Source organism: Neofelis nebulosa, chromosome 15 (assembly GCF_028018385.1).
Source record: "Neofelis nebulosa isolate mNeoNeb1 chromosome 15, mNeoNeb1.pri, whole genome shotgun sequence".
NCBI classification, from domain to species: Eukaryota; Metazoa; Chordata; class Mammalia; order Carnivora; family Felidae; genus Neofelis; species Neofelis nebulosa.
In genome coordinates, this window is record NC_080796.1 from 13061809 (window position 1) to 13081318 (window position 19510).

The window sequence follows — 19510 nt, forward strand, 5'->3', positions numbered from 1 at the left end:
ATAAAAGTTTGCGGGGTGCGTGGGTGGCCCGGTTGGTGAAGTGTCTGACTCTTGGTTTCAGTTCAGGTTGTGGTCTCACAGTAAGTGAGTTTGAGCCCCACGTCAGGCAGAGCCTGCTTGGGATCCTCTCTCTCCCTCTGTCTCTGCCTCTCCCCTGCCCATGCTCTCTCTCTCTCAAAATAAATAAATAAACTTAAATAAACTAAAAGTTTGCAAACACTCCATTTCTGTATTTATCGCAGACTCGTAATTTACAGGCCACATTTCATGCCGCAAGGCTGTCAGGAGTCAGGCACAGCGCCTGGTTAGTGCTAGATGCTCATTTATGCATCCTTTACATCTCTCTTTTTGTATTCTGAGAGTTCTCCACTCAAAACCACAAAGCAACCCTGTACAGAACTCCTCCCCAGTCAGAGCGCCTCTCCTTGCTCAGTGCAACTCTCCTCCCTTCCTCAGGCACTTCTGCTGAGACTGCCAGGCCCCCAGCTCCCAAAAGGGTGTGTGTGCACATGACCCGTGTGCATCCAAGGGGTGGCTGTGCAATTGGAAGAGGACAAGCTAGGATGCCCCAGTCTTGCAGTCTGAAATCAAGGGCATGTCCTCTACCTCCAGTTCAGACTGAAGGACGTGACTCCACGGTGTGGAAGAACCTGAAAGGAGGAGGCAGCATTCAGAAAGAAGTCCAGCCCTGTGATTGGCAGGGAAGGACAGCAGACTGGTGTGACCCCCGAGTCCCTGCTCCAAGAAAGCCCGAGGCCAGGTGCGTCCGGATTTTACGTGGGCTGATTATCAGACTCGCGTAAATACTCAATTCCCTCTTTCTGGGAATTACCTCAACCAGAGTCCTGACATTCAACAAGCATTTGCAATAATTGTTATGTGGAAGGAAGCTAAATGCTCTCCAACGTTCTGGAAAGGAAGCTTAATCACCTTTCCCCAAGTAACCCACCCACCATAACAGGAAAACCTGTTGTACCCCTTCTCAATTTCAAAAAGATACAGATACTACATTCCACGTTAATATCTCTCCAGGTCATAGGTCAGATCTTCCCCTTTGGGTCTGGAAAGGCGGGAAGAGCAGAATACCCATTTTATGGGCCTCACGGAGCTTCCTGCTCTGAGAAAGTCTTTGAAGTACGTATCACTGAAAACATCCTTTATATAAAAGAGGAAATAAACATTTGAAAGGTAGCCCTGCTGAGATAAGCTTCAGCCTGCAGGTTTGATGGCAGGTTGGTCTCCCTTGTGTTTTGCACGTAGAGCCACTCAAGTTCTAAATTCTCTGGAAAGTAAACAGAAGGCTTCCTGCAGTAATTCCCCTCCAGATCGGATCTGAGAAAAAGACGCAGGATTCAAAAGAATATGCTTCAATACAGGTACAGTAGGGATGGAGAAGCGTGTGACAGCAATCATATGAACGTTCTGAAATGGGTTGTTTTAACACACTGTATCATAAAGTAATCTACCCGCATGGATGTAAATGATAGTCTTGCAAGAGGGATTGAAATCCCAGTAGCTCTGTAAAAATGTTTGGACATGTCGAAAGCAAATATGTGAAGGAATTTCCACTTTTTTATAAAGGCCCCTCCTTCCTCTTGGGTAAAAATGAAGTGAAGAAAGTGAAGGAGAATGAGAGTTGTATTATAACATGTTAAGTGACTAAGGCAAAATAATGACCTGAAAACACTGTTTCCTACGAAAAACCCAAGCCAAGATTAAAACACACTGACATGTATTTATATCAGTGTACAAGGGAGCAGCTAACACTTATTTCTAGCATAAATTTACACCGCTGATTTCTTCAGTTGTATTTTCGGGGACAACTGCATGAATCCTTTTCCTGGTAATCTACACAGAAATACAGCAGGATGGATAATGGTACAGGCGTGCCAGGCAAGCTGCTGGGGTTGAAAACCTGCTTCTGTAACATGTCAGCTGTGTGACCTTAGATGAATCATTTTACTTCTCTGCACTCTGCCTACCTCAGCTGTAAAACAGCCTGTACCTTATACAGCTATAAGGGGGGAGGTACCAAATTAAAAGCTCTGAGCTCAGATCCTGGAACACAGGAGGGGTTCGGTAAGTGATGGCCATTGCCGCTAGCCACTACCCCTATTCTTATTTTTGAAAGAACTACCGCATGTAGCATGGTTCCAGGTAGATCTTAACATGGATATATTCTTCATCTCAGAGACTGATACTCTTAGATATTTAAAATACACACAAGTTGTGTGTATTTAACTCACTCTCGTACATACAGGTGCACCCCTACCCAGAATGCCCATCGTTCCCATTTTCCTGCTTCCAAAATGCTGCTGAGCTCATAAGACGCTGTCCAGTTCTCTGTCCCTGTAATACTTTATCTGGAATCTCCCCTCTGGATCTTTTCATTTATCTCACCAACTCTGTGTATTTTCTTTTCTTCCCTAGCAGCCTGTAAGTTTCTGAGGGCCAGCATCTGAAGCTATTTTATATTTCTGCCTCCTAACATCCCTGGCACAGTGTCTTGCGATAGGATATGCTTCACGTGGAATGAGCAAATAAATGAGCAGATATTTTAAGATGTGTTTGAAAGTTTGTTATGGAAAAGGAAGAAGTCATTTGAATAAGACTAGTAATAAAGACATAACTGGTCTAAGAAGGAAGCCTCGCTTTTGTTTTCATGTATGCTAGGCTATATACACTTATCGATCATGTTTATTAGGCACTGCTTTCAGAGGGGCCACCTCTCAATTACAAAAAATGCTAATTTGGAAGTGTGTGTGTAAGAGGGAAAGAGAGAGAGGTTTTTAAGGGAGCATATTTAGGTGAGAGCCGTGGTATACTTTATCAACCTACTTGAATTGTCAGAATGTTTATCATTTGATCCTGCTATAAACATGTATGTTCAGGGGCGCCTGGGTGGCTCAGTCAGTTGAGAGACTGACTTCGACTCAGGTAATGATCTCATGGTTTGTGAGTTCGAGCCCCGCGTCGGGCTCTGTGCTGGCAGCTCAGACCCTGGAGCTTGCTTCTGATTCTGTGTCTCCCTCTCTCTCTGCCCCTCCCTCACTCATGCTCTGTCTCTCTCTGTCTCAGAAATAAATAAACATTAAAAACAATTTTTTTAAAAAAAATGTATGTTCATACAAAGTTAAAAATGAAAACAAAAAGCTATTTCCATCTTACCTCCATCTTACATTTTTACCCTGATATATTTTAGTATATCAATGTACTAAATTATATTAATATATCAATATATTAATATAATAATTATGTTCAGCATATCAATATACTATATCTGTATTAATACTGTTGAAAGAATAGTCATAAACTTGCAAAACACTGGCCGTCCCTGTAATGGCTTACTAAGCTCCAACTCTTCGCAAAGGGCTGAGCCAGGTGCTTGGAGAAATAGAACATTAATAAGACCTCCCACCCTCATTCCAGAAGGGAAGAAAAGCAAGTACTTAAAAGCCTTCAGAGTATTAATTCATTTTTTTCGGATTTTCACTCTCCCTGTCCCTGTTTGGAGGGATTCACTCAGGGGCAGAGCCTTCAGCTCTGAGTGGGAAGGAAGATTCAGAGGGAAATGTGCTCCCCTGTGGCAGGGCCATCTGGGAGGGCGACAGTGGAAAACTTAGGACTTTGGACAGACCTGGAAAGGAAGGTAAGATTACAATAGGGCTAGAGAAGGTCATAGGGGTATTCTAAGTGTGCAATTTGTCTGTGTCACTGGCACGCAAGCGAGGAAAAAACTGGAGGGGCTGGATACCTGCCCCCCCCCGCACTACCCTCAGTGGTCTGAATCCTCTGAAGCAGCGCCACCCAATGGAAGGTTTCGGCAGCAGGTGACAGAGTCAAAGCAGAGCTTAAAAACCTTCAACTGGCAGAGGCTTGAGGAGCAGACTGGGAGGGTGTTACAGGGGAACGTTTCTGTGGCCCTTGTGAGAGGTCAGCAGAGCCTAAGTTACGATGAATATAAATAAATTGGAGGCATGAAGGACGCTTCGATGAAATCTTTGAAATTCAAACTAAGGAAAGGTCTTAAACAAAGAATACTCCAAGCAATTTAAATGCCTAATGTCAGGAAATAAGGCACTTCATAATGGGGTGTCTTAAATTACTGTTAGAATCATTGACTGTTGGGGCTAGAAGGAAACTCGAAAATCAGTTTGTAACCTCATTTTATAGGTAAGCAAGCAGGTTCAAAGAATTAAGTAACTTTTCAAAAGTTACAAAGATAGCGAATGCCCCAGGAAAGGATTCCCAAACTCCGCTTTGTATCCCTTGGACGCCTGGGTAGGGGGCTGCCCTAAGAAAAGCATGTGGCTTTGTTATTCCATCCTGTGCATCATTCTATATTATGTCCTTATTTATTTTTGAGAGAGAGAGAGAGAGAGAGAATGAGAATGAGCAGGGGAGGGGCAGAGAGAGAGGGGGACAGAGGATCAGAAGCAGGCTCTTCCCTGACAGCAACAAGCCCCATGCGGGCTTCAGACTCACAACCTTGAGATCATGACCTGCACCGAGGTTGGGCTCTCGACGTCCCCAGGCGCCCCTCTGTTTTGTTCTCTTGTGCCCTGATGTCCCCTTCAGTATCCTTGGCTGGTGGCTCTTTTCCATCCTACTCTACAAGCATGGCCCTCTCGTGCTTTCACCCATCTCCTTGGCTACAACTAGTAGCTTTATGTCGAAGCATCCAGCGAAGAGTCTCAGGTCTTGACCTTTCTCCTCACACTGGACCTGCACTGCACATCTCCACTCAAGTCCCAAAACACAGTGTATTATTTTTCTCTGTTACTCCTTTTAAGTTTTCCAGTTGAACTAATGGTTCATCCAGTTAACATGGGAGTCACCTTTAATTCTGGCCTCTCTCATTTGCTACCCCATGCCTCCTGTTTGTTTTGTTTTGTTTGTTTTTTTTTAATGTTTATTTATAGTGGAGACAGAGAGAGACAGCATGAGCAGGGGAGGTGCAGAGAGAGAGGGAGACACAGAATCTGAAGCAGGCTCCAGGCTCCGAGCTGTCAGCACAGAGCTTGACACAGGCTCAAACCCATGAAACATGAGATGAAGACCTGAGCTGAAGTCAGGTGTTTAACCAACTGAGCCAACCAGGTGCCCCTACCCTAAATGCTTCTTAAAGATGCTATTTTCCTTCTGTTTTACTGGCAAAGCCATGCCCAGGATTCATTACTAACCCCTGGACTTACATTTGAATCCAGGCCCTTGTCAAGCGTCTCTTTGTCGGCCAATCTACAATTAACTTCCATTTACCTTCTTTAAGTACATATTTGGGGGCACCTGGGTGGCACAGTTGGTTGAGTGTCCAACTCTTGATTTCGGCTCAGGTCATGATCCCAGGGTCATGGAATCAAGCCCCTGTCAGGCTCTGCACTGAGCGTGGAGCTTGTTTTGAGATTCTCCCTCTCTCTCTCTCTCTCTCTCTCTGCCCATCTCCTACTCTCTCTGTCTAAATTTAAAAACATTAAATAATTAAAAAAAATAAATAAATAAATACATATTTGAACCCTTATAGTCCAAGCTCTCTTGACTTCTTCCTTGAACTGCACAGCCTCCTAACTGAGGGGTTGGTAAATTTTCTCTGTCAAGGGCCAGACGATAAATATTTTAAGGTTTTGAGGACCATACTCAATTCTGCCATAATAGTCTTAGTACATAATGCATAAGGGATAATCATGGCTGTGTCCAGTAAAACTTTAGTTATGGATATATAATTTTTACATGTCACAAAACATTGTTTTTCTTTTGTTTTTCTTTTGTTTTTTTCCCTAACCATTTAAAAATATAAAACCCCTTTTTAGCTCATGGCCCAAAATAGACAACAGGCCATGTTTGCAGGCCGTAGTTGCTGACTCTGCCCTAACTGGTCCTCCTGTTCCCACATCAGCTCTCCGAGTTTGCTCTCCACACTGCTGAGTCTGAACACCAACCCAAAGAGTTGACCATGTTGACAGCCTTGCTTAAATACATCAAGAGTAACCCATTACTCTCAGAATGGCCCAAACTGCAGAATACAGATCACAAGGCCCTTCCTCTGGTCCCTGTTTGCCTTTCCTGGCTTATCCCCTGCCAAACATCTAACCTGATTGTAGAGTTTATATTCCCTCTCAGCTTCCTGTCTGTACATATATATCGCTCCATCCACCTTCTTCTACTTTGAGAACTGCTACTCAAGAACTTATTAATCACAATAGCTACCAAACATCTCCTCTTCCAGAAAGCTTTCCCTATCATCTTCACCTCCAATGTACAACGACCCGATTCTTCTTCCTAGGTGCTCCTGTGGTAGTATTTATTCCTGTTACTGCATTTTTATCACACTCTGCTATAACTGCATATATAGGGCTGGCTCTGTACTAGAGTGTGAGCAACCTAAGGATAAGAACTGAATCTTATGTTTTTCTCTATGCCCAAGACCAAGCAACGTACTTGAAAGATACTAGGTGTCCAATAAATAGATGGTGGATGAGTAAATGTTGTACTTACCAGCTGGGTACTTCCATAAATGTTCAATTTCTATTTTCCTTTTTTTTTTTTTTTTTTTTAAAGTAATCAGTATATCCAACATGGGGCTCGAACCCACAACCCAGAGATCAAGAGTCTCATGCCCCAGTGATGGAGCCAGCTGGGCGCCCCTCTATTTTCCGTGTTTAAGTCCAAGTGGACAATAAAGGGAAATAGCAAACAAGTGATGGGTTATTTTTGTTTCAGATTGCTCTACGGATTAATATGCTAGTTTATACGTTTCCTTTCCCTAGATCACCTCCATCCTTATCTTGTCATTACTTACAACATTGTTTTCATATTCTATGTCAAACTTTGTTTAGACTATGTCATTCGAAATGTTAAAGTTAAGGCTAAGTGAAGTGCTACCTGTGTGGAATGTATTTATTTCCACTGGTCTACATGGGAAAAGAAGACATAATGTTTCTCAGCCACATACTTGAGTATACCGAATCAACAGAATGTTGAGGGAAAGCAAATTCTAAAAAGCCCAAAAAAGTGTATCAGAAATATTTAGCCCAACAACCACATCCCATTTTTAGAGCAAAAGAGAGATACACATAGTTCTTTGCTTTTTTAATTGTCCTCTTTAAATTTATGAATGTGGATTTTATAAAACGTGAACGCAGACTAGATGTAAAATGCTTACAAAAGAGTGCTGCACTCAGAAAATGGGTAATTTTTTTTCTGTAAAACTAGTTTTCAATTTCTGTAGACTAGCTGTAAATAAAGCCCAACAGAAAAAGCTTTCTATGGAACCAAGCAACACCATTTTCCTCAAGAACAAAGGAATTAGTTACTACGAGTCCATTTTCAGCAGTCGCTGTACCTTAAATATGCTCCTCTTACAAGAAACTGGTCTTGTCAGACAGTACAAATTGATACGGTGCAGGAACACTCCCTACAGGACTTCGACTTCAGAAATTAACTCTCTAAGACAGAATGGCGAAGGGAACAAAACCAGCATTAATATTTATTTACTGAAGCCCAGCCACACTGAGACGTTAAAGGCTGTCCCGTTTCTGTCGTTGGCAGTGCTTAGCACACAAATGGTTGTTTCAGAAGAACAACTATTAACTATCATGACACAGCTAAATTTCGAAACTTCTAAGATTAAATAATCCATAGGAACTATCTTGACATTACATTCTCAGGTCTACAGAACAACACTTTGAACGGGCATGAAAAGAACAGCTATTATTCTGTAGGAGTAAGCAGTTTCTTCTCATAAAAAGTGTTTTATCTATTGGGATTTTTCCAGATATCACACATGTATAAATGATTTATTTTCTTTCTTTCTTTTTCTCTCTCTCTTTCTTCTCTTTCTCTTGCATTGTTTAAAAGCAAAGTTGGCAAACCATTTGGAATATCATCATAACAAAATGTTTTTAACAAAGTTTGATTTTAACAGAACTAGAGGCATCTTAACACTAACCCAAAACTTTGGGAGGTTCACCAACCCCTAGAATATTTTTTTCTCCAAATGCAGGCTGTTCAAGTGGTGCTTTTCCTCCATCTGTTATCATACCGTGCTCAGAATTACATTGTCATATTTAATGTAAAAGGGATCAGTCCCCTTTCGTAGTTTAAATTCAACATATTACTATGATGAAAAGACCAGGGATTTTCTAATTTATGAGCCACATCAAAGCTTATAAACTTACATGTGTATTTAGACAAAGTTCTCTGTAAAAACGGAAAAACTGTAAGAACTGAACAAACCTAAATGCTTGATCTGAAAAATGAAAAATCGTACTAGAATTCAAAGTGAGAAGAAACCACTTATATGGGTAACATGAAATTTTACAATCTCTATTTGAATTTCTGTGTGTATGCATTTGTGTGCATGTGTGTGTGTGTGTGTGTGTGTGTGTGTGCGTGCGTGTGTGTGTTTTCCACACAGCAAATTATACAGCGCTTGCTACCTAAAATGTCTCATCGTAACCCAGGGCTGAGCTATACGTTCACTAAAGTTTCACAACATTGACAATCACCTCACAGTACCTCATGACAGAAGCCATGTAATTTGAGACCACAGTGGTACAGGGCACAGTTATAATAACCGTTTGAACATGAACAGTGTCAATCAATTCCATCTCTAAATTCTATACCTTCTTAGGACTCAGGTTCCTTATTTTGTATCAGTCACATCTCAGTTTGCATCTTGGGATGCCTTCTACTTGGGTCTCTTTCACCACTGACAGTATCTGATTCTTTTCCTAAATATATTTCCTCAGATCTTTCAGTTCAACATTTTTATTAGACACAGAATTAACAGGAGAGGTACTGGTGGTGGTAGGAGGAACATGTCATGTTGCTCATCTTGATAGAGAATCACCTAAATATTTGAGCATTGCCGATGAAAGGTTTTGTAATATATCATAATTCCCTGCCACACTTATCATTCACATGTCTGGGTGTTTTGCTTTCCACATCTCCACTTCTCTTAATGTGCCTGAAAGCTGTGTGTGAATTGAATGACTAAGACGAACTCTAACAACTGTTTGGAGGCCGGTGGCAAAAATCAGTGGGATGGAATTGGTGCTCTGGCGCGTAATAGGATTAGGGGTACCTGGTGAGGTGCTGTTGGTGCTGCGACTCGCTCAGCAGAACTGTCAGTTGCAGGCACTCCTCTCTGGCCCCGGCTGCCTTCTGCTGCTCCCGTTCCAAGTGCTGTTTGCTTTCACTGACTTCTAATCTCAATTTCTCTATTTCCTTAGGTAGAGAGGGGGCGGGGGGGAAGCATCCATATAAACTATATGCACTTGAATTCAAAATTATCTCATTTTTATTTTCGCCATGAATTTTAATGGGATGAAAAAATATTAGAAAATTTAGGCTAGCTTCCATTTTATGACAAAGGGAATTAACCCAGCCAAAAATGCACATTAGTGAGGTTTTTTTGGATCGTAAGATGAAGTCTAATTTCAGAAATGAAATGATTAAATGAGAGTAGTCAAAATGGATAATCTGCACTTTCATTCTTAAGGCTTGGTCCTTTTAAAAACAGTATTAACTTTAAAATGTCACCACTTTAAAAATACATTTTCATTTGTGAGATTAGATCAGATATACATGCAGTGATTTACTTCAAATATGTGACTCTGTTCTGAAAGGTATATTTATGGTTTCATTTGGATGTTTTGAAAGCCAAACTGAAGGGTAAATTGTTACACCTTTTAAAAAGATGTGAGGTGTAAAAGAAGGCATCATTATGATGCTCAACATTATTTGGAAAAAAATACTTTTTAGGAAAAAAATATAGCATGAGAACCTTCAAGCCTTTAGAGTATATGAGATTTCTGAGCTAAAACAATATTACACTAAAATTGCATTAAAAGGCAACAAAAGCACTCTACAGTTAATAAATATGAACATCTAAAATATATAAAAATTTATGATATATAAAAATTTATGATATATAAAAATTTATGATTCTCTAGTCTCAGGATGAAATTATCCCCATCTTACTGAAACTCAAATATTTTGAAGCAAAAATACCTTATATGGAACACAGTTTTAAATAGTTCACGCATTAAAGGATAATTATTTATTTATCATACAACATCTATAAATTAACAAAAAATAAAAGATAGATCTTCAGACTATTAAATCCAGAAAAAAAAAATAAAGGGGAAAGTAAAGGGTAGAAACATTTTCAAATTCAACAGAAAGCAAGAAGCAATTTTAATTCACAAAAATGCAATCTCCTTTTGGAAAACAAAATCATGTCTAAGTGTTTTGAACTTAGTATTTAAGTACATCTCAATTTCCTCATATCATTACTCAATATGCTCCAACTACATTTAATGCATCAGGAAGATAAACTAAATGATTTGTTTTTTTGACATTTATCACATATAAATATCCAGTTTATCCCCATAAAAACTGTACATTGCCAGCAACTTAATAAAACAACTTACAAGTTCTCAGATATTGTTTTATTTTTAAAAACCTATGTAATAATGAACCTATCACTTACATTCAGAGTAGATTTTCTGTATCTTTCAGATTAGAACACTAAATGAAACTGACCTGTTTCTTTAAAAATTTCAAACTGATAAAGCTATACCAATTTATTTCTAATCCCATAATTTAATATAATTAAGGAAATGAAAAAACGTGAATGTCTATTAAGTTTTATTTGCCTAACATTTACAAAATTAACAAAGGCAAACATGTATAGAATCGGAATAATATGTTGACTTTAAAACTTCAAAAATTCACTCACTAATTTTTTACACAGTGCTACATGCAAGAAACCACACTGAATAGTATGGTGGGCTCAGAGTTTCCATCTCTATACTCAGGAGTTAATTCAGATGGGTAAATGAGACATATACATATACAGAAAACTATCAAAATACAAAGCACATAAGAAACAACAAGTGAGCAGTAGAGAGATCTGTGCTTCAGTAGGTCAGATTAGGGATATATTAGCATGGGCAAGAAAAGTGGGAAAGAAGGTAAGGGCACATTAACTCATGGAATGATAGATGAGACCACATTGTGAAGAGTCTTAAATTCTAGACAAATTAAAGCTGTATTTTTCTTATAGATAATGGAGAGATATTAATGGTTCTAAAAGGTACCCAACATGAGAGAAGCTGAGCTTTAAAACAATGAGAGAAATGTTTATGGTCAATTTAAGATGGCAGAGACTGGCGGAAGGAAGACCATGAAGAGATAGTTGCAATATTCCGGATATAAGAATAGAGACACTTCAAACAAACATAAAGAGAACATGGTGAATATACGGAAATAAAAGGAAAGCTATCATGAGACATCAAAGATGACTCCAGAATTATGAATTCTGCCAAAAAATTACAGGAATGGAAAATTTATAAAATCCCCAACTTTCTTAAAAAGAAAAGATGCAACAATTTTTTATAAGCTTGACACAGCTCTGGCACTTTCCAGCCCTGTGAGCTTGGATGAATCACTCAACTGTTAATCAGATTGTTCAGTCCACAATGGAAGTTATGGCTGCAGCCGGCTCTGAAAGCTATCATAAAGATTAAATGAGATGATGACTAGTTAGCAGAGTGTCCAGCACATAGTAAGAGCTGAATAAAAGACAGCTAGTGCTGCTATTGCTGATTTTTTTTCTCTTTCAAGAACAGCACAGTGGTAAGTAGATAAAATGATCTTCCTAAGGATATATGGCTATCACAGAGGACTAAAGAGTTCTTGACCTAATTCAATACAATTTCCCCCATAAATCCGATGAGAGCTGAATAAAACTTTATTATAATTTCAAAATGCAAAAAGCATTTTTGTTAGATGGAAAATTACTGCCTTCTTCTGATTATCTGTGCCAGAAAAAGAGCTTATTGGTGCAGATAATCAAAATCAACAAATAGCATAACCAGCTGGACCAGGGCTCAACACTCACTCCCTGAGTCAGGAAAATCTGCCATGGCACCAACTCCAACAGTTAGAAGAGGACTCTCTTGCCAGAAATGCCATGCTCCCACTGGCAGGATAACCCTTTGCCTCACCCAACTAGGTCAGCGCTGCTTCCTTGGCTGTATACAGTGGTTCAGGGATGAAGGACCAACAACAGTCATAGGCCAGTGGTACGTTACTCCCAAAGCACACTATTAACCTGCAGTGTCTACAGTGCAACTTGATGCGGCCATCTCTTGGCCAACTGGGCAAAGACAAGTCCAGATAGCTTTACGCTTTACCAAAAGATAAACAGTAAAACCTTGGATTGCGAGTAATTTGCTCTGTGAGTCTTCCATAAGATGAGCAAATATTTCTAATAAATTTTAACTTGATAAAGCGATGCTGAACGTCACATGATCACAACTGAGCCAATGGTTTTCTCTCTCTCTCTCTCTGTAGGATTGTGGGTGATCATCTCCCATGCTCAGACGCTCAGTCTCAGGCCGCGATGTTTGGCAGAAATCAGTGACATTTCAGAATGTTGGAAGGTGACCACAATAGGCACTAGTGTATTTATTGTCACTTCAAAGCAACCTATGGACAGTCCTTTGCTTTTCCATGCAAGAGTAAGCTTGAAATGCTTTGCTTCATTCTAGGTCAGGCTGCCTGCAGATAGAGACTGTTTTTTCTGCTGCCTTATTGCCAGTTACATTAAATACAGTATATGACAAGAGTTTAATACTGTACTGTAGTCAAGGTCCATTAGTGATATTGAAAGTCGTCCTACACAATAACCCTCCTTTCTCTTGTCTCCCTCACACCAGCCACGAAAGTTTTCAAAGGTAAATGGAGGTTAATTTGCTTATTTTTCTTTATTATTTTGTATTATATTACAGTACGGTAATCATTTTTATATGAATATTTTTGGGTGGTGGAATGAATCATCTGAGTCTCCATTATTTCCTATGGGGAGAATTTGCTTTGATATAAAAGTGCTTTGGATTACAAGCATGTTTCCAGAACAAATTTTGCTTTCAAACCAAGGTTTTGCTGTACTTCCAGTCATGAATGTAACCACCAGAACAACTAAAAATAGAAACTGTTAAAAGGGCTACAGTCGCCTGGGTGGCTCAGTTGGTTAAGTGTCCAACTTCAGCTCAGGTCATGATCTCATGGTTCATGAGTTCGGGTCCAATGTTGGGCTCTGTGCTGACAGCTCAAAGCCTGGTGCCTGCTTCAGATTCTGTGTCTCCCTCTCTCTCTGTCCCTCCCTCACTTGTGCTCTCTCTCTCTCTCTCAAAAATAAACATTAAAAAAAATTTTTTTTAAAAGTGCTAACTCAGGACAATCATACCACAAATGGGGTATCAAGAAAGGGAGACTTTTTACTGTTTATCTATAGTCTTCTGTAGTATAGTTTTTTTTTTCTTAATCATAGACATATGTAACTTTATTTTTATTACTTATTAAATTTTCATATCAGAGCACTTCACTTTACCTAAGTCAAATAATACTCAACTACTCATAACAAAGAAGGGCAGTGCCCACGCTCTTCCCCACACCCATCTCCAAGCCCGATCATCAATGGCCCATCCGATCCACTCTTCTGATATGTATCTTCATATTTTTATGTGACATACTTATAATGTTATTTCTTGATTTTATAATATTAGACATTACCTATTACCTCCCTACATTAAAAAAGTAACAATTTGGGTCACTCAACATACCTATCTCATCTTCCCATATAACAATTTTGGTTAAATCCTTAGTCAATAGTTCTTTTACATTATGGTTATAGAAATATTGTTCACTCCTGGGGCGCCTGGGTGGCGCAGTCGGTTAAACGTCCGACTTCAGCCAGGTCACGATCTCGCTGTCTGTGAGTTCGAGCCCCGCGTCAGGCTCTGGGCTGATGGCTCGGAGCCTGGAGCCTGTTTCCAATTCTGTGTCTCCCTCTCTCTCTGCCCCTCCCCCGTTCATGCTCTGTCTCTCTCTGTCCCAAAAATAAATTAAAAACGTTGAAAAAAAAAATTAAAAAAAAAAAAAGAAATATTGTTCACTCCTAAGACAAACCTTATTTTGATTAAATTTTTTGTACAATATTTTATTATTTCTGGAATTAATTGCCTACTTTTTAATAGCTTATTTTTCTAGGTAACTGACATTTTTTTCCCCAATATTCAAAAAGATCTGTCACATACCCATCAATATTATTTTTTCAGATAACAAAACACATCAGATAAATTATCAGTTCCTTTTAAAATTTCCCCTAGATATATCCTTCTTGGTGCCTTATGTCTGGCCTGGTTGATCTCTGTCTTGGGTCAAGCCTTAGACATGCTCCTATTAGAGTTTCATGTTTTCTGGGTTATAAGTCATCCTGTTTTTCAGTTTACATCCTTTTTTAGTTAAAGTACATTCTTCAGGCAACTTTCATAAGAAAGAATATCTGAATAATACCTTTTAAAAAAGTATTTGTATGCCCGAAAATGCCATTTTTCTAGCTATACATTTGACAGTTTGGCTAGGTATAAAAATCTATGTTGAAATCAATTTTTATTCAGGATTTTTAAGGGGTTACTCCATTGTCTTAAAGATTCTAACACGCAATTGAAAAGTCTATGTCATTCTGATTCTTAATACTTAGTCTATGATTTTTTTTGTTTGTTTGTTTCTGAAAGCTTTTATATTAATTTCTTTTTCCCTGGCATTTTGCAATTTTACAGTGTGGACCTTGGAATGGCCTTTTTTCATGTTTTGTGCTTGTTTTTCAGTAGACTTTTCAATCTGGAGGCTGTTCTCCTTAGTCTGGGGAATTTTTCTTGTATTATTATTTAAAAATATTTTGATGTCATACATTTTAGTATTTCCTCTTCTTGGAACTCCCAGACATTGGTTTTTCACTCTGTTGGATTTATCATCTAATTTCCTTATGCTTTCTATCTCACCTTTTGATTCTAACTTCTGGAAGACTGTGTTGACTTCATCTTCCAAAGCTTCTACTGAATTTCTGAAAAGATTTCTACCACATTTTTCATTTCCACGAGATATTTCTTGTTTTCACTGTTTTACCTAGCATGCAATTTTTACCTTATGGATATATCTCATCTCTCTATTAGAATATTAGAGTATTTTAAATATTCTCCTCTGCTCATTACATATTGCTTCAATTTCCTTTTCCTCTGTTCATCCATTTTTAGCCAATCCCCTGTGTTAGAGGCTTTCTTCAAATGCATGGTGATACCTGGCTGTCATTTCACATTCAGAATGAAGTAGTGAGCAAAAATGGTTTTTGGGTAATGTGCCAGTTTAGATTATTGTTCAGAAAAATTTCACTTCTATCTCCCTTCCACTAGGAATGGAATATACTATCCCTTCCTAATGACTTTGGGCTTGGCCATGTGATTTCACTTAGCCAATAAAAATTTTGTGGCTATAACGTAAGCAAAAGCCATAAATACTTCACTTCCATATTCTAGTGATTCTCCATTAGAAAAGTATGCCCTGGACAGTTGCTACCCCTTTTGCCTGGACTGAAGAATAAATACATGTGGAGCAGAACCAAACCCAAACCACAGCCCAGACAACCCACAACTCATAACCTGAAGCAGAGCCACTGAGTCAAATGCAGCCTAGATCAGCCGAATCTCAGTTGACCTGAAGATTCATAAAATGAACACAAATGATTGCTATTTTAAGCCATGAGTTTTTTCAGTAGAAATGATTGACAAACCACTTGAAAGGAATATGGAGTGCTACAACTATCTATTACCTTTAAATGTTATTTGATCCTTAAAACAACTGCATAAAGCATATAGGGCAGGTGTCCCTATTTATTCAAAAAGAAACTGGGGTCAGAGACATTGAATGACGGTTCAAAAGAGTAAATCTAAGCCCTGAACCAGATCTTCTGACATTACTGCCCCCACACCATACCATGTTAAACAATGGCTTTCAATCTTTTTTGTTTCTTTTCTTCAAATAAGACCATACTAAGAAATCCATTTTATATCACAATTCAGAAACATGCACACTTTCACACACATGTTTAAATGTAACTAGCATTTCATAAAACAATATTATGTGTGAAGCACTATGTGTGAAGCACTCAGATATGTCCAATTCCTTCTGATTCTATCCATTTCTTTAAAAAAAAAAAACAACTTTTGGTTGCAACCTATAATATCGATTTCACAATCCTGCAATTTGAAAAGCATTGTGGGTTTCTGAGAATTAAAAAACATTTTTTTACATAAATTAAGGAGAATCAAATAAAGGGTTTCATTAGGAGAAGCTCTAGTATATATTTTTTCTTGATTTCCTAAGGAAAAAAATATCCAAAGAAATGAATGTAAAACCCATCTGAAAAATATGTCAGCTTAATCTGGAAGGATAACTTTACCTGGAAAGATAAAGTAGCACACATAAACTATTTTAATCCAGTGGCAGTGATTTATCCCTGCTAATAAACAGAATGTGACTTAAAAATCATGTAATAATTTTTAATACAGGGTAACTGATTCATATACTGAGGAAGAGAATGGGGACAAAAGCGAAAAATGGAACAGTAAGAAGACCGGAACCCAAAGTTCTTGTTAAGTGAGAAAGAACTTGTGGTTTTGCAGCTGAAAAAACTTGACAGTGTGAATTTATCACTCAGAAACCAATGGATAAATTCATAGGATAAGTTTAGAAAGTAAAGTTGTATACGATACTGAAAAATGAGACACAGTAACCTATAACTTGGAAGAGAAATAATAGTTTCTGTCAAGTTCCGTATAGGTAGAAAGAATATACTCATTGGAAATTTAGTATTTGTCAGTTGACACTTGTATTAACTTGCAGATGCTAAGAGTGATTTTGCCAAATCACTAATAAGGTTGCGTCTGGAGCTACACTAGCTACCTGTGGCTGTTAAAATTTAACTTAATCAAAATACAAAGTTTAGTTCCTCGTTTGCATTAATCACAGGATAAGTGCTCAATATGGATTGTGTCTGCCATACTAGACAGTGCAGGTATAAAATGTTTTCATCATCACAGAAAATTCTACCATAGCACGGCTCTAGAATATAGCAAAATGTGTTTCTGAGACTCACTCTCCACCCTAGACAATTAGAAAAACAGCCTATTGGAATACAAGGATGTTGTAGGAGATTAAACCGTCATTTTGGAAATGGACAAAAATGGTTGCCCTTTTTAGTGTAGATGTGGAAGTTGCTGATACCATTCTGGAAGTTCTATTCGTGGTTATCATTGTTAAGGGCCCACGACATTGATTTAATGTTTTTATGGCAGACCAGATAGTAACACTGATACCAGTCGTCATCTTTGAGTGCTTACCACGTGCCAGGCACTGTCTTAGTTAGCATTTTATATTTTTAAACTTTGTATTTTTAATCTCGTTTTGTGTTCATGACAACCTTGTAAAAATAAGCATCCTATTCCGGTTTTACAGATGAAAAAACTGAAGCTTACAGACATTTAGTAACTTACATAAGATTATATAGTGGCAGAGCCAGGATTCAAAACTGGGTTCGTCTGATCTCAAGCTCTCTAGTCTTTCCACTCTCCTGTGTATTGTCTCCCTAAGCAAATGTAGATGTTTACAGGAGGTGGAGAGGAAATGATGCAATGTGCTCTCTACAACCTCTTGGCCCACAATTTGGCATGGATAACAAAGACACTGAAAGAGGACATAACTCAGATGGCTTAGATCAAATATCACACCGGCAAACACAAGGATCTCAATTTGCAAAGCCCTGGCCAAGATTAATTTTGAAGAAGCATTTCTCCATGAGACGTTAGCAGTGGTGATCTGAAGTAGAGTGTGGATTTGCTTTGCCGAGGGTCACAGTTTCTATCTTCTACAACAGAGTGACTCCACGCCAGCCTAAGAATCAATATGGCCTTGACCTTTCAGTCTTTCAGGTACAATATGTAACATCTTGGTGAAACTTTTCAGTTTTCTAATTGTTTCTAATGGGACTACTGAATCTATCCTTATTCTAAGAAAATGTTCTTTAAAGAATTTTAACAAGAGGTTTTTTTTTTTCCTTTCCTTAATATTAAGGGAAGTTGTAGCAACTGATCACTTATATTCAGAAGCTAAAGTAACTCTCAGACAAAACAAGTGTTCAAAACAGATGAGAAGGGACTGTGGAAGAAAAGAAGTGCCTTTCTAAAAGTATGTATCCAGAGAAAAGGAAAATTGAAGTCATCTAAAATAAAATTGATTCTGCTGCACTGTGACAATACAGCGGACTCTTTGGTTAAGCCAAACTTAAACCACTGCTCTGTGACGCCAGGAGATTCAAGGGAAAAAATAAGAATCATTTCAGCTCTATAGTCAGTTTACAAAAAAGAGCCCAGGTGATAGCTCTACTTTTTGGGCTGGTTTAGTAAATGCTTTATGCTTGCTAGAGGTAGAGAAATGGCTTGCTTTGTCTTCTCATGAATGCGAATTTCCATTCATCAGAGACAAAGTATTAAGCCATTCAGAATCTGTAATGTTTTTTCTTTAAAACGCTGAAGTGCCCTAATTCTCTCATGCTCTTTCAGTGTTCTAAAAGGGTAAAATGTTAACAGTGTTCCAATACTTATGTGCTTGCACATTCACATTATAAAGAAAAAGGAAAGAAAGATCTTGACCTTTGGAGTCTGATGATATTATAAGTGTAGCATATTGTGGAAATATTAAGGAGCATTAAGATGACCCAGCATTAAAAAAATTTTTTTTAAAAAGGGGCGCCTGGGTGGCTCAGTTGGTTGGGCATCTGACTTCGGCTCAGGTCATGATCTCGCGGTTTGTGAGTTCGAGCCCCATGTCAGGCTCTGTGCTGACAGCTCAGGGCCTGGAGCCTGCTTTGGATTCTGTGTCCCCCTCTCTCTCTGCCTCTCCCCTGCTCATGCTCTGTCTCTCTCTGTCTCAAAAATAAATAAAACTTAAAAAAAAAATTTAAGATGACCCCAGATGAGGTAAAATTTGAAATAAGATGTGCTTGTTGGAAAGCCATAAAAAGAGAGGCGATAATTTTTTTCTAGTGATACTTCGCAAAAGTATCATTGGCTAAGAACAACTGGGTGAACTAGGTGCGGGTCTCAGATAGCAATGGATAAAGAAGACTTCACACTGTGAGTAAAAATGTGGACTTAAAGGACACAATGTTAAAATAAATGTTAGGTTCTTAAATTAATGAAATGTAAATATGTAAGTCTGCTAATCATTGACCATACCAGTTATTGATAGATGTATCCATGATGTGAAGTTTTAACGTTAGCTGAGAATAAATTTTGCATTGGTTCAATACCAGCAAATGTATCAAGAGTTGCACTAAAAAAAGATAGCCATCAATCGCGATGTTACAAAAAGAACCTACCACTTCAGAGGCACACTTGTCACCTGCAGGAGACATTTCTCCTTTGAAGGTCCCCTGTTTCTTCTATGCTATAGTTTGATGCCAAGAGCCCCCGTTGTGTGCAATCTCACATTTCATCTGTGTGGTACATTTCATCTTTGCCTTCATTCATCATGATCACACAATCAGAGGGTTCGGAGCTAATGTTAACTGCAACACGACTACACAGTAGAGTTGCAATGTGCAACA

At 38.5% G+C, this 19510-nt stretch overlaps 1 protein-coding gene across 12 annotated transcripts in view; it reads right to left on the minus strand.

The window, feature by feature from the left end:
- The window catches only part of SDCCAG8 (SHH signaling and ciliogenesis regulator SDCCAG8), a 248601-nt gene that overhangs the window by 117591 nt on the left and 111500 nt on the right, over positions 1-19510 (minus strand). For all 12 annotated transcript variants that reach the window (XR_009254275.1, XR_009254277.1, XM_058701165.1 and 9 more), the window contains one exon: positions 9083-9225. Coding sequence is in view for 10 of the 12 variants with exons in the window: in XM_058701165.1 (XP_058557148.1) it covers positions 9083-9225 (143 nt within the window). In the remaining 2 variants the exon portion in view is untranslated. The remainder of the gene's footprint in view (positions 1-9082; positions 9226-19510) is intronic.